Source organism: Miniopterus natalensis, chromosome 16, assembly GCF_054644295.1.
Source record: "Miniopterus natalensis isolate mMinNat1 chromosome 16, mMinNat1.hap1, whole genome shotgun sequence".
Taxonomy (NCBI): Eukaryota; Metazoa; Chordata; class Mammalia; order Chiroptera; family Miniopteridae; genus Miniopterus; species Miniopterus natalensis.
This window is the reverse complement of record NC_142096.1, coordinates 2,776,291-2,791,890: the sequence shown is the minus strand read 5'-3', so window position 1 is coordinate 2,791,890 and position 15,600 is coordinate 2,776,291. Positions and strand designations below refer to the sequence as shown.

At 49.0% G+C, this 15,600-nt stretch overlaps 2 protein-coding genes across 2 annotated transcripts in view; one reads left to right on the top strand and one right to left on the bottom strand.

The window, feature by feature from the left end:
* On the bottom strand, window positions 1-8,210 carry OTUD6B (OTU deubiquitinase 6B). The gene is made up of 7 exons (XM_087825264.1): window positions 8,129-8,210; window positions 7,338-7,489; window positions 6,180-6,260; window positions 3,803-4,115; window positions 2,809-2,870; window positions 1,936-2,042; window positions 1-1,152 (listed from the first exon to the last, which is right to left on the bottom strand). The coding sequence occupies exons 1-7, from the start codon at window positions 8,208-8,210 to the stop codon at window positions 1,068-1,070; spliced, it is 882 nt and encodes a 293-aa protein (XP_087681390.1). The 3' UTR covers window positions 1-1,067.
* A 5,254-nt stretch (window positions 8,211-13,464) lies between these two features.
* SNTG1 (syntrophin gamma 1) overlaps window positions 13,465-15,600 on the top strand; it is a 46,551-nt gene continuing 44,415 nt past the window's right edge. The window contains exon 1 of the mRNA XM_016198959.2: window positions 13,465-13,547. The gene's annotated coding sequence lies outside the window, so the exon portion shown is untranslated. The remainder of the gene's footprint in view (window positions 13,548-15,600) is intronic.

Genomic DNA, 15,600 nt, shown 5'->3' with positions numbered 1-15,600 from the left:
AAATGTTTAATTCATCTTTATTTTTCTTTTGGCAAACAGATAATATGAACAAGACTATATGTAGTTATACACACTCTTTTTTGCTTTATACAAGTTATAAAGATGTTTAAGTGGGTAAAATTCTTGGCTTAACACATATACCAGAAATCCGACATACCTTTTTTTTTTTTTTAAAGTATGTTTTTATTGATTTCAGAGAGAAGGGAGAGGGAGAAATAGAAACATCAATAATGAGAGTCATTGATCGGCTGCCTCCCACACGCCCCCTTCTGGGAATTGAGCCCGAAACCCAGGCCTGTGCCCTGACCTGGAATCAAACCGTGACCTCCTGGTTCATAGGTTGATGCTCAACCACTGAGCCATGCCGGCCAAGCAATATGTTGAGTCTTTTTAAATTACACACAAATAAAAGGCTAATCTGTCATTCTTTAGAGGTTTAAATCTGATAGGGAACACCACTTTACTTTTGAATCTCATTTCTTAAAGTTCAGCAACTGATTCTCATCTGAAAAAGAAGTTTTTTTAAAAATTCTTAATCATTAAAACAAGCTTCCTAGCTGCACTTTGATGGGGTTATAAAAACGCTTCACAGCATGAATGCCACCAATACCAAGGTTTCTGCAATCAAGTCTATTTATACGCATTAATTAAGTTGGCTGTCACCATCCCCACTTTACTATAATGACAAAGAGACTGAGTCATTTGTCTTCAAGAAAAATTACATTAAAATGGTTACTGAAAGCTTTCAGTAAAACATTAAGATTTATTTCAACAGAATGTTCAGGATCCTATATTAATAAAAATATAGGCAAATAGGGTTGCATCTTGGTCTGTGAATGATGTTTTCCATAGTGGACTTACAAGTGTTTTTAAAATACCACTCAGGGGACACTGGGTTAAAGTTTATCTCTGATGTTTTTTTAAAAAACCTGTTAGCAGCTTGCTGTAAAAATGATTTAAAGTAGTTGTGTTTTTCAGTGACGTTCAGAACAATCCAGCACTTGGTATAAATACTCATATCGGCACACAGTACTAATAAAACATAATAGTTCGACACTTTTTTTAAACTAGCCGCAGTTTTCAGTAGCTCTGTTCACCAAGCCTGCAACAGAATTGTAATGTTCTCCTAAGCCATACGCATGTCTCATATACCTGAAAGAAAAAAGGAAAGAAATGAGCAGCTCTGATGAATGTAATTCCTTGTGTATAAATGTTTACTATGCATATAACACCAAGCCCTCGGAATCAATCACTCCACAGTTTATCACTCAAATAAACTACATAAGCACATTACTTAAAAGTTCACCACCATGCGAAAAGCAAGCAGTCAGTAAGATCTTTAACCATGTCTGCTGAGTCTAAGTTGTGTAAAACACAATCACTGAAGGGGGAGGGATTGAAATGCCGAGTGCTCAGTGAGCTTAAAATGTTTACCTAAATCCAAGCCATTAATGACCAGCTTAGTAGGTTTATCTAATAAAGACTGAAGCCGAGAGCAAACTCTCCACGCTGTGTTTTGGAGGAGATTTCTCAAACATGTAAAACACTTTTACAATATGAAGGAAAAAATCTCTAAGGAATTAACAATCAGGCAACACGAATATATTTCAGCTTTTTCACTTGTTGAAACCTTTTAGCATTATTAATGTCAAACCAGGACAATATTCAAACTACTACTAAAACTTTCTAACCTTTAGAAATGACTTTATTATTAACATATATGCAAAAATAAATCACTATAGATTTAAATAATTATCTAAATCTCATATTTTGGCAATACCTTTTGATTCTGTAATTGCCTTTAACATACGTAAGCCTAATTAATGCTGCTGAAGATAGGTTTTCTTTGATTAATCAACAACCACCTAAAATATTTTAATGATCCCTTTTTCTTAATTATGAAAAATATAACAGTGGACATCCCTTAGTACTTACACGAGTATTAATGGTTTTTTGGGGTATTCCTCACCCACTACAACAGGAGGAGAGTCTGCCTGTATTACCTCTATTGGTGTTTGTAAAATATGAGACAGAGCTCTCAGCTATAGGAAAGAAAATGCATTAGTAAAAAATAAATAAAAATGTAAACATTATTGAAATCATAAACAACTGAGGCATTTGGGAAAAGGGCAGTCAGTCAGAGCAGGGGTTCTCTCTGTTCATCACTATTCACTGTGAACCTGGCACTTAATACACACACATACTAGGCACTTAATACATATTTGTTAAATTAACCAATAAATATAATATTTATTAAATTGAATGCAGAAGTGTCAAGCCCTGGCTACATGACAGCTTCTTAGAAATATCAATGTCATTGATATAGAATGAGGGTATGGGGAGACTGGGTTCATTATACTAGGCTCTCTACTTTTGAATATAACTGAAAGTTTCCATAATAAAAAGTTTTTTAAAAATCATTGTTAAGGCACCAGGCCAAATCAATTCCAATTTTGGAGGGAGAGGGGGGAAAACGGCAACAGCCCAGAATAGGTTTATCTTCCTTCAAGCTTTCAGATGATTCTAACGTACGACTAGGGTTGACAGCCACTGCTCCATGATTCCCAAGGTGCAAGCAGAATGAGCTGTGTATACGAATTGTGTTGTTTCACGGACTCTCCATCTAATTAACACACAAGTTTATGTCATTTTCTACCATAAAATATAAAATTAGAGCTTAAAGTGGATGAATAATAGTCGGGAATCTTCAAAGAGAAATTGGGATCATCTGAAAATGTCTGAAAACTACAGATGGGATTTAGGGATAATTTAACAATCCACAATCACTATGAATAATTATAAACTTACCTCAAGCTGACCTCCCCAAGCAGCTGTGTTTATAATATCATCACAGTACTTTCCAAACTCTTCTGTAGAGAATAAACAGAATATAGCACTTAATAACTTTCATAACTCCTGTTATAAAATCCCTCTCAGAGCTCCCACAATTCCTCATGAAACTACTCAAGGCACGAACTTCCTTCTCTGCCGGACTCTCCAGAATTAATCCACCTACCAGATCCAAAGTTAACTCAGTACAACTGTCCACCACCCTTTCATCCAGGAGCAAGGCATTTCTGCTTCCCTTCGTCAGCGTGAGACCCAAGGGCCTTAACTACATAACAAGCCTACTTCCCTCTCTATCCCAAGCAGTCACCCCACAAAACTGTCCACTAGTCACTATCCTGACATGTATTTTAATGCCTAAACCTGCATCTGAGAGAATACGCCAAAAGAATAAAGATGCAGCCTCTATAGTCAGCTCCACTATAAGACCTTAAGAAATCTGAAAAGAGGCTGGGCCGGTGTGGCTCAGTGTTTGAGCACTGACCTATGAACCAGGAGGTAGCCGATCAATGACTCTCTCTCATCACTGATGTTTCTATCTCTCTCTCTCCCTCTCCCTTAAATCAATAAAAACATATTAAAAATATATATATATCTATATATATAAGAAGAGAATCAGGGTAAAAGTACAAATGCACTAAAACTCCTTTCTCAGAGAGAGCATTAAATAGTGCCTCCACTTGTCATTTTGGAAGCATTTACCTTATTTGCATTGGTATCTTATATAAAACAATATTTTTAACTATAAAATAACTACTTAAAATAATAAAGCAGTTAATAAAGCAACCTGTGCTACTATTAAAATTACAGAAAATAATTCTACCTAAATTTTGGGAGCTTTTCCCCGTAAGGATTATACCAGTTTTTCTTATTCTCAGACTCAGGAAGCACTTTATTGAACAATGACAACAACCGCAATGGCAATACCAAGATACAGCGAAGAAAAGGAAATTACCTGGAGTATACATGTCCCCTGTATTAGGGTTTGTTAGAAACGGCAGGAAGTCCTCCATGTGGCTTTGCATGTAGGTGGCAGTCTGACTTCTCAGGGCAGCGACCGTCAGAGGGCAGTCCTGCTCCTTCAGCTGGTCTTCGATGGCTCTGTACATACAGTGGCCATCAGACGGGATCTGTTTAATTTCCAATTGTCTGGCAGCCAGTATTTGAGCAAGTTTTTCACTTTCTACATGTCTAGCTCCATATAAGTTCTCGATTTCAGCCTCAGCTATCCTTTCTTTCTGCTCCTTTTCCAAGGCAGCTTTTTTGTCCTAAGAAGGGAGACAATGTAGGAAAGTTCGTTCATAATAATTGGGACTAATTTGCATTCACCAAGGAGACAGATATAGAAGATTCTCGAGACATCTTAGCCATTTTCCTGCCTTCTCCCACAAGCACCATCTTATCGAGCGTCCCGTCACTTGTAGCATCCTCTATACCGTGAACTCTTTTACGGGCAAACCACCCTTCTCATCTGTGTATACCCAGCACCTAGCTGCACTGGGACAAAAGCCCTCGAGTTTTTCCTTGAAAAATTTAAAACTTTTAAAAACTACATGCCAAGTTTCTAAAAAGTTCACTTACTGACTTCAATGTCCTGTCTTAAGACTGGCTTACCCTAGGCCTTAAAGCTAGCTTATCCTATTTAAGTCCAGGCCAATACCAAGCTCTGGAACTTACCACTCCACCAGCCAGGCATTAGCATGCTAAAGCCTTTAGAAGGGCACAGGAATTCTATTTATATGTATCTAGCTTAAAAAAAAAAGTGTTTAAACACAAACACAAACATTCACATAACAGATAAAAATATTCTTCTACATAAAAAATTAAATTTTACAGATAGACTAAAGTTCCCCTTTAAGGACCACTGCCAATCCCAGTGCCTGCTCTAGAGGTCTGTTGCATCTCCTTCCAGATTCTTCTCCTATGCATTTTATTTATTTATTTGTTACTGACTGATTTTAGGGAGAGAGAGGAAGGAAGGGACAGAGAGAGAGAGAAACATCAGTTTGTTGTTACACTCATTTATGCGTCATTGGTTGTTTCTTGTATGTGCCCTGACCAGGGACCGAACCTGCAACCTTGGCATATCGGTAGGATGCTCCAACCAACTGAGCTACCTGGCCAGGGCCTCCTTTGCATTTTAATATAGATGTACTCACAGAAATGTGTAAAAACAAAACAAAAACCTTTTTAGCAAAAACGGTATACATTACATCCTGTAACTTGCTTTCCTTATTCAAATGTCATAAGAAATCTCCCCATAAAATATATGCAAAGACGGGGGTCCATGAGAATCTGTGATATGGAAGACGGAGCGGCGGTAGAGTGAGAAGGCTGAGGTTAAGAGAGAAACATTCCTGACGGGGACGAGGGAAGATGAAAAACAGAGGCAACAGGTGTCTCACGGATGAACACGGTTCACGCAGCTGGGAGGCCCAGCTTGTACTTGTTAGGTGTTAACTACCCACCAATGTAAACTGTACTTGTTAGGTGTTAACTACCCACCAATGTAAAAGAAACACGTCTCTCTCCATTTTACTTTTTATCCAATCCCAGAGATTTCCTGCTTTACTTTCTCCTGCTTCCTTAACCTGCCACCAATGGACTTCACACCACCTTTCTTACGTCTCCTCCTTTGACTCTAACGTATAAATTACAAAACTGCTACTCCCTGGAGTATTATCTCAGTCCTTTGAGATTCTGCTTCTGGGACTAACCCCCAAACCTTGGCTCAAAATAAACTTTCTTTAGGTTTGGAATTTCTTTCATCAACACCTCTCTGAATTTTCACCATAATTAACCATTACCTAGGTACCTACACAATTCTCTGAGAATTTTGTATTCCTATATATCTTGCTTAACTTATAGGTTCAAATCCGTTTCAGCACTTACAACTATAGCTTTTAACCAAAGTGGTGAACCAGAATCACCTAGGCCCACACTGTGAAGATTCTGCATTATTAAAGTCTATATATATTTGTAACATGTATTTGTATATTTGTAAAAAATATTCTTTGCATATCCCTCTTCCTAGCTCCAACCTTCTATGAGAACTGCAGCTGAGCATGTTATTTGATATTGCCTTAGGCCTACTTTCTTCCCTCTCAAATGGAAATAAGAATCTTACTTCATAGGGTTACGGTCAGGACTAAATGAGATTTCACGTGACCTATACGCCTCACACAGTATCTGGCATGTTGCAAGTCCTTCGTGACTGTTAGTCCGGTCCTTTGACAGGAGCTCCATCTTTTTTTCCTACTCTCTTTACAACACCCACGACAGTACCGAGCACACAGCACTGACTTCAACACTTGGTGACAGGACTTTCATACCCGTCTCTTTTGTGCTCTTGATATCCGAGGCGGCTGATTCTCAAGAACCAAGTTTGAAATGTTAACAGCATCAAAATCTCTCTGAAGAAAACAGAAAGAAAGTATGAACTAGTTAATGAAAAATACTTTTAAGTTAGTATTCAAAGTTATCAGATTAATACATTATTGTGGAAATCACAAATATGTGTCACCCCACAATTCGAATTTGAGTAACAGCCACTACATAGCATAGTTCTGTCTCCTTTCTCTATTTGTAAGGGAGAATTTATCGGGTTCTCAAGAAGTTTCCTCACAGCTCTTGAAAGACAACGCTCATCCCTGCATGCTCTTCTTCCTTCTTAGCATGTCCACGCCATTAACCTAAATAATTCTTTTATGGGCCAACTCACTCAGCACTCCACCCTTCCCTTCTCTAAATGCTGATAGTACTCATTGGATATACAAGGTCCTGTGCTGGCTCAGCTCATTACTACCTTCATCACCTCCAACGTGGCAGCAGAGGTCTTTCTCCATCAATTAACCAGAACCCGATGAGCACTGCTTCTTGACCCTAGTAACAAGCTGAGCTTGTAATACGTTAAACATAGTGTTTGGCACACAACACACATTAGCTACATAATAAAATAACGGTACGTTAAAATGATGACAGTATGCTCCAATGTACCCAAGAAACATCAGTAAATTTTCATTCATTTCAACTTGTTCGTAAAGCACTTTTATACCTTAAAAATGACTTCATGTTCATTGTCCCATTGGATCCATACATGATCTCAACTCAAACAGCAGAGGTATTTATATCATTGTATGCGGAGAAATTTAGGCTCGGGAAGTTTAAGTAACTTGACCCAGGTTCTAATCACATCTATTGGCAATTTGGGGACTAAAGGTATGTACTTCCAACTCTCACTTGGTGGAGCTTCCTCAAATCCGCTCGATCACTGTTCATTTCTGGGCAAGTAACGAGTTCAAGTGCACTTCCTCTGCTGACCTCCCTCGCAAAAACACACCACCAGGTAAACCCAGAAACGGAAATAATGTAGGTAACGCAGGAGGGGAATGGCAGCGTGACTTCATTTCCCTCCGGAGTTACGATGTCATCTAGTCTAAGGTTTCAGAGGTGCGCGACCGCTTTCGGCCGCTGCGGGCAGAGACACACACCTGGCTCTCCTTGGACGTCAGCTTCAGTTGCTCCAGCTCCTCTCGGTGTCTCTGCTCCATCTCTGCTTCCAACTTAGAAACATCTTCAGTCAGCTGCTTCCTCCTCTTCTTGTCATTCTTGGGAACAGCATTCTTCATACCTTGAATTTTGGCTGAAAAAAATCACACCGAACACTTGAAGTCAAAAAAACTCCAGGGGTTGAGCGTCCACCTGGAACCCGGGAGCTCGCGGTTCGATTCCTGGTCGGGGCTCAGGCCCGGGCTGCGGGCTCGGTGCCCAGCAGGGGGCGCGCGGGAGGCGGCCCATCAGTGACTCTCATCCATGTTTCCCTCTCTCCCCCTCTCCCTTCCTCTCTCTGAAATCAACAAAGACATATTTATAAAAGCCCCAGGGGTGCGGAGGAATGGGAGCAGGAGGGCAGGGAGGGGGGCAGGAAGGCGGCGCGCACACGGGGCTCCCCGGTCCCGCGCAGGGGGCGGGCTGAGCGCGCGGCCCGGGAGCCACGCTCACAATGAACGCGACGCGCGGCGCGGGGGCGGGGCCGGGAGCGGCGGCCGGCGGGTCCCAGTCCTCCCGGCGCCTGCTCCCTGCGCTCGACTCGGGGAGGTTTTCCCAGCAGCCCCTGGGGCCGGGGTCCAGGCGAGGCGCCGGGTCGGGCGGGCCCCGCGGCGCGGCGACGCTCTGGGCGCGCGCCCGGGACGGGCAGGCGGCGGGGGCCCGCGGGGACCTGGGGGCGGGGGAGGCGGAAGGCAGGGGCCGCGGTCCCCGCCGCGGAGCCCGGCGCCCTCACCTTGCAGCGCCTTCCTCTCCTGGCGCTGCCGCCTCGCCAGCTGCTCCTCCGCGTCGCACGCGTCGGCCGGGCCCTCCTCCATGGCCGCCGGGCGGCCCGCGCTCCGGGACGGCCCTGCGCGGCCGGCGGGCGGGCGCCTCCCCCTCGGCCCCCACCGCGGGCGCCATTGGCTAGGCCGGCCCAGCCCCGCCCTCCCGGCCGCGCCGGATGGAGGCGAGTCCGGGGAAGCGGCCGGCGGCGGCCGCGACGCTGCGCGCCTGCGCACTTCGTGGGACACGCCCCCGTCTGATGGAGGGAGCGGGGAGGAGCCGGAAGGCGCGGCGCGCGGGGGCGGGGCCTGGCGGGGGCGGGGCAGCCCCAGGGTTACCCAGCCGGCTGGCTGGAGCCCCTGGAGCGGCGATGCTGCGCTCGGGTCTGTGGGTCCCGGTGTGAGGCGCGCAGAGATGACAGCGCGACGACCGTATTGGAAGTTCGTGTTTTGTTCCATTTAAAAAAAAATTATCTCTATTGTTTAAAGTATTACAGATGTCCCCCTTTTTCCACTCCTTTGATCCCCCCCCCCCCCCCGCCGTCCCAGCTCCAGGCCTTCTGCCCTCACTTTTGGTCTGCCCCCCTCGCCCCCCTTAGGAAGAGCTATTGAAAAGGGAAGAAAGAAAAATCACCCATCAATAAAACCGTTAATAGCTATCAATCAATAGGAATCTTTGCGTCGAATGAAGCAAATGGTAGGCAATAAGTTGTTTATTGTCTTAAAAGTATTAAATAATATAAACAGAGGCACTTGAAGGAGTTTGAGGTGCCATCCCAGGGAAACTGCCTTGCAGAGCTTACTCCTCAAACCTTTGGAATTTGTTAAAATAACCTTTGGACTGGGGCCTAAAGCAACATTGTATCCAAACAATTGCTTGCAAAGATGACAATAAAACCAGGATAAAAATTAAACACATTATTCAGAATTAGCATCACCTATAGAAACTCCTTCCTTCTCTTCATGTAATTGTTTCCCTTCCTTTCCTCATAAGTACCCCCTGCCTTTACTGCCTGTGGGCCCTGACAATAAAGATGCCTACTAAGAAGGGCACCTGGTGGCCAAATGGGCTCAAATTTTCAGAACAGAGCCTAGCCCTGGTCCCTGTGGCTTGGTGTTTGGAGCATGGTCCTGTGCACTGAAGGGTCATGGGGTTTGATCCCTGGTTGAGGTGTGTGCATGAGGCAGCCAATCGATGTCTCTCTCTCTCTCTTTCTCTCTCTCTCCCCCCCTTCTCTCTCTCTAGAATCAATGAAAAAGCATATCCTCCATTCAGAGCATCTCCATTCTGTCCAATCAGGACAGTGCTTTTTCAAACAAACTGGGAGGATTTGGAGTCCTCATTTCCATAAGGATGGACCAATCAGGGTCCAGGGGCAGGGATTTCTGTCTATATAAAGGCAGGTCTCCTCCAGTTCCAGGAGTGCACTTTCCCTTCTCACTAGACTGCATTTCCCCATCTGGAGCTGAAGCACGGAAGACAGCTGCCAGGACCCAGTGAAGCGGACCGGGACTGGGCAGGGCTGTCTAGCTAGAGAGGGGCCTTGCTCTAGGGCTTTCTTGCCCCGAGGCCTCCTTGCCCCAGGGCCTTCTCACAGCCTGGCTGCTTCCTAATTGAGCTGTGTGCCCTGAATAGTTTCCTTCTTCACCACATCTTTACTTGAAACTTAAAAAAAAAAAAAATCTGTCTTTATTGATTTCAGAGAGAGGAAGGGAGAGGGGGAGAGAGAGAAACATCAGTGATGAGAGATAGTCGTTGATCTACTGCCTCCTGCACGCCCCCTACCGAGGATGGTGCCTGCAACCCCAGCATGTGTCCTGACCAGGAATCCAACGGTGACCTCCTGGTTCATAGGTTGATGCTCAACCACTGAGCCACACTGGCAGGCAATCAACTCTCTTTCTCTCTCACTGGCAGAAAGAGAGAGAGGGAGACTGCCGTCAACGTAGGCCAGTACTCAGGAGGAGATGATGTGTTCCCCGAGGTCTGAGTAATCAAGTGCCGATGCATTTAATTAGGAACCTCCTGGTACCCCGTGCCTCACTTAAATGCTCTTATTTTATTTGGTGTGTTATATTTCTGCGATTATCCTTGCTTCTGCATTCTGGGAGAGAGTAATTTAAACAATCAATTCAGTCAACTGCAGGGAGCACCCAGCATTAAACTCCGGGGAGAAAGGCCCCTCTGCTGCAGGGGGGTGGCACCAGAGGAGGAGCCCTCACACAGGGAGGTCTGTTTCAGCCCTCCAGCGGAAGCCCTGCGCTTTCTGAACCGTATTTGCACAGATGACAAGTACTTGCTTATGCGGCTACAAGAAGCATGCGTTTGTCTGCATTTGCCTAAGGGAAAGGGAAGAGTTCATTTGCCACCATCTCGATCCATCTATCTTCACAAGGGCCCTAAAGCAAAACACAGCCCTTCCAGATTAGTCTAGGTTTCCGTGTCCCCATGAGGTCAGGGGGCCTTATCAGACATGGGTTGAGCGACCCCCTCACACCTCCTAACACGGCCTCTGTTCCAAAGGCCTGTGAGAGCCGGGCAGGTGTGGCTCAGTGGTTGAGCGTGGACCCATGAACCCGGGGGTCACTGTTCCATTCCCAGCAGGGGGCGTGCAGGAGGCAGCCGATGGATGATTCTCACCATTGATTTTCTATCTCTCTCTCCCTTCCTCCTTCCTAAAAAAAATAAAGGCCTGCGAGCGAAGAAAGTTGACAGGGGCTACTGCTGAAGGCGCGCACGGCTGCACACAGCTCCAAGGCGCACAGAGAGAGCCGCGTGTGCAGCCCCAAGGCTCACAGTGCCGCGTGTGCAGCTCCAAGGCTCACAGTGCCGCGTGTGCAGCTCCAAGGCGCACAGAGAGAGCCGCGTGTGCAGCCCCAAGGCTCACAGTGCCGCGTGTGCAGCTCCAAGGCGCACAGAGAGAGCCGCGTGTGCAGCTCCAAGGCGCACAGAAAGAGCCGCGTGTGCAGCTCCAAGGCGCACAGAAAGAGCCGCGTGTGCAGCTCCAAGGCTCACAGTGCCGCGTGTGCAGCTCCAAGGCGCACAGAGAGAGCCGCGTGTGCAGCTCCAAGGCTCACAGTGCCGCGTGTGCAGCCCCAAGGCGCACAGAGAGAGCCGTGTGTGCAGCCCCAAGGCGCACAGAAAGAGCCGCGTGTGCAGCTCCAAGGCTCACAGTGCCGCGTGCGCAGCTCCAAGGCGCACACCGAGGCGCACTCTGCTGCACACGCAGCTGCACACGGCGCTCGCCGGCTCCAGCGAGTCCAGCGCGGTGCACGGCCGCCTCCAGCCGGAGCCGGAGCCGGAGCCGGGAAGCGGGCCGTGCCGGCTGCTGGCCAGCCCGGGGATGTGAAGGCATCGGTGCGGCAGCGAAACGCCTCGGTCTCAGCAAAACATGGACTTCATGGACTTCTCCTGTGAGTAAATAACCTGCCTGTTTGATTTTCATTCCCAAACGATCCCCGTGCCATGGCGTTCCGCCTGGCAGCGCCCTGGCGGCCGCCGCGCCCCCGCGGGCCTAGCTCGCCTCGCCTCTGCCGCGCCGCGCGAACCTGGGGGAGCAGGGACCCCCCAGGAGGCGGGGGCAGCTCACCGCCGTGGCCGCTTCTCCCGAGGAAGGAAAACCCCACCTCTGCCGCCTCCCCATCTGAGAAATTCGCAGGGAAGGGAGGCCAGAGACAGCGCCCGCCGCTATCCTGCCGCCTGCACAAAGCGGGGTGTCTCTCTGCCCCCGCACCCCCGCACCCCCAGACACTACATCAGTACATTTTCCCCCCTCACTGCCCAGAGCCCTCGGAGACGTGATTTGGATCAGTTTTCCAACAGTTCCGGCGTCGTGCGCCTCTGTTCCGTAGTCTCGCCCTCCGGGCATCTGTCTGCGCCCCTTGCGGGGCGTGGGTGGCGGAGCCCTCGGCGGCTGCCCGCGGGGCCACCCCCGCAAACCCTTCCTCCCGCTCGGCTGTTGGAAGCAGGCGGAGCGGACAGGAGCGGGGTCTGCACGGGGCGGGCGCGCCGAGCCCGCAGGACCTGGGGAGGGCGCAGGCTCCGCACCGGCCCCGGGGGCCCGGGGCGCAGAGCGGGAGCCGGGCCCGCGGGCGGGGAGCCGGGCCCGCGGGGAGTTGTTCTGGCTTTAGAAGGGCGGGGGTGACTTGGTGCATTTCCTCTGTGCAAGCAGACCCCCCCCCGCAGGAGCCGGGGCTGTGGGCGGCGGGGGCGCGCGCCCTGGGGCGCAGCCTCCGGAGGCCCCGGCGCGCCGGCTGTTCCCCGCCGCCGCCCCGCGCGCGCGGACGCCCGGAGGACGGCGCCCCGCGGGCTCCTCTCGGCTGCTCGGCCGGGATCCGGAGCCCGTGCAGCTGCGTTTGAAAAGGTAGCGACGCCGAGATGCCTTTTCTCTCCTTCGTTTGATGACGATGATGATTCTACAGTGACCTGGCGGGTTTTTTTTCTCGGAGGGTCAGAGCAGAATCCACGACCTCTTTACTGTGTCTGAACTAGGGGTTTCAAACGGGGTGCCCCGGGCTGTGCATGCGGCCCCCGCCTCACTCATGGCCGGGGTTGCAGGACCTTCCAAAGCAGCCGCTTTCCGGTTTATGTAATGAGAGACCCACGGGGCCCCGGCTGCTCCACGGCACATAATCCGTATTCATTTCTTCTCTCGCCCCCCGCCCCGCCTCCTGCGCCTGTGCGTGCGTTTCCACGGATTCCCACCTCCAACGTCAAGTAGCGTCCGGAGCCGGTGCCGCCGAGTAGGCGCGAGGGTGTTGTCTTGGAGAAGCGGCCGACCCGACCCCCGCGCGGGTGGAAGGCGCCGCGGAGGGGACACCGGCCGACGGGGAAGCCCCATCGCGGGCGCGGCGGAGGAAGGCGCCGGGGGCCGGGCTGGAGGCGGGGTTCCGGGCGCAGACTTCAGGACCCGAGGGATGGACAGCGCCCCCCGACCCGGCCGCAGCCCCGCGCGCGCGCCCGCGCGCCCGCTGCCCCCGCTGCCCTCCGCCGCGCCCGCAGCCCGCCTCCCCGCCCCCCGCATTTAGAAGGGGGGCTCCCAGTACCCCCTCGTGCCCAACCCCCCTTTTCAACAGAGGGACGATAACTTGTTCCCCACCTGCCACAACTACCGGCCTGGGCCCCGAGGAGCGCGCTGGGCCCACCCATGAAACTCGCAGCAGCAGCAGCAGCAGCTGCGGGGGACATGCAAGCCCACGAGTGACGCCGAAGGCCTCCGGAGCCCCCAGAGCCATGGGCCCCGCGGTAGGAGGGGAAACGCTCCAAGCCCCGCGCCCTTGGAAATAAACACCGTTCATGAGGCGACCGCAGCTGTCCCTGGATATAGCTTTGTGACAGGAGGCTCCAGAACTACCCAGAGAAACGAAGAGACCTCATTCTTCACCTGGCAGGTAAGTGGTAACACTGTTTTTCTGCTTATTTACAACACTACTTCCCCCCCCCCCTAGAATTTCACAGGAAGTTTATATACAGTGTTATTTTTCCTTATGGATTAAGTAGATAAGCAATTTGGTTTTTAAACGATTGTTCCTGCGTCATAATCTTAGGAAACCTCGCCTGGTCACATAGTTGAATATTTGATTGTTGAGTCGTTCATTTCTCGGAAGTCCCTTATATGACAAGAATAATAGAAATTATTATGTATATTGGGTTATATAATTACAGGAAACTCTTAGTTGGGTATTTTTTATCTTGCTGACCTAACATATTTTTTAGTTTATGTATGTCTTGTTTTCCCAAAATCTGGCCTTTCCGTTAAGAGGGTTTTTATTTTTCTTTTGTTTTGTTTTGTCTTATGCATGCAGTTTAAAGTGATCTTGTCTTTGTTACATAGTAAACGAAATTCAAAAAGTTTCAAGTAGAGCCTGGCTGGTGTGGCCCAGCGGTTGAGCATCAACCTAGGACCCAGGAGAGGGAGGTTTGGTTCGTCAGGGCACATGCTGGGGTTTCCGGATGGATCCCCAGTAGGGGGCGTGCAGGAGGCGGCCGATCAGTGACTCTCTCATCCTGAACACCCAAGAACACCTACACCTGTAGAGCCTTAACTAAAGAAATACACACATTTTTACTTAGCAGTCTTCCCTGCCTTTTAAAGGTTAAGACTGCTCGCTCAAACCACACCCGCCAGGGTGCAGAGAACGAGGACCTTTAGTGGACCAGCTTCTGATGGCGTTCTGACTTCTTAGTTCTACAAAACGAATTTGTCACTGAAACCCAAACAGCGGGAGAGGAAAGCAGGTTCTTGGCAAACCATAAACTTTGAAGTGTTCATTAAGTCTGTTTTCTGTGGTTCTCCTTTCTGGAGTCTTCCCCTGGAGCTTTAAAACTACCAGCTTTCCCTGTGACCTTGGTAAGCATTCTGCTTTAGTATAAAGGTCTCCCTGGGTGAAGGCGGCTGCTCAGATCCATAGCCCGCGCCTGACATTCACCAAGGCCCCCATCAGCTCCACGGTGCACATTCGCTTCTGTGGAGAGCGCTGACTTTGGATGGACTCTTGCGACCGTGTCAGCGCATACGATGCTATTTGTATAACCAACACCGTGGGAAGAATTTGCCCCTTTGAAAAGTTACAGTTCCTTCTTTTTTTCTTTTAATTTCATAGGACGTCTAAATGATAATGAAATACTCCTAGTACATGTCCACACTTACCCTCTTTTTCATCGTCAGCCCCCAAATCCCAAGGCAGTTAAGATGTATTTGTTGGTAGGCTGATGGGCCCTTGTTTTGCATTGGCCGAGAGGAGCAAGTACACTCCGAGGAACAATCATTCCCAGCTGTCCTTTACCACTTACGTGAACCTCCTTGTGGAGCAGAAAGGGAGCGGGGCATCTATGCCGCTGAGCTGCTTGGCGGCTGTATTGCTCTATATAGGTCAGAAATGATCATCTGAGGGGGAGGAGATGTACACGGGTTTGGATTCCTTCCTAGGAGACCTAGGATGTGCTCCTAACACGACGCAATTTTTCCCCCCCTAATCTGACAGATGTGAAGGTGAAACTGCCTCGTGGAGTAATTAATGACGCTGCAGGAGACGTGTGGCATATTGCTCGGCTGATATTTTGGTTGTCAATTAATTAGTGTAGACTCTCGAGGCTGGCACCTCAGAATGGAAGCGGAGAATGTGATCTAGGAGGTGGGCCCGTGGGCACGCGGCCGCAGTTGCCTTCCCCGCGGTGCAGAGGGCAGGCTTTCCCTGTGGGTGCCTGAAACTGCGCAGAGCAGAAGTTCCCTTTGCCCAGCCCCGTTGGGGATTTAGTCATAGAAATAAGTAACTCTAATTCACATCTCCTTGCATAGACGGTAAACTCAAATGCCTACAGGGCTCAGGCAGGTAAGCTAATGAGTGTGGCTGGCCAGTGGGACCTGCAGCAACCCGATTGCACACAATTTAATTGTTTGTGTGAAAGTTAAATTTCTTTAAGTTTTATCCAGACTTTGTTTTC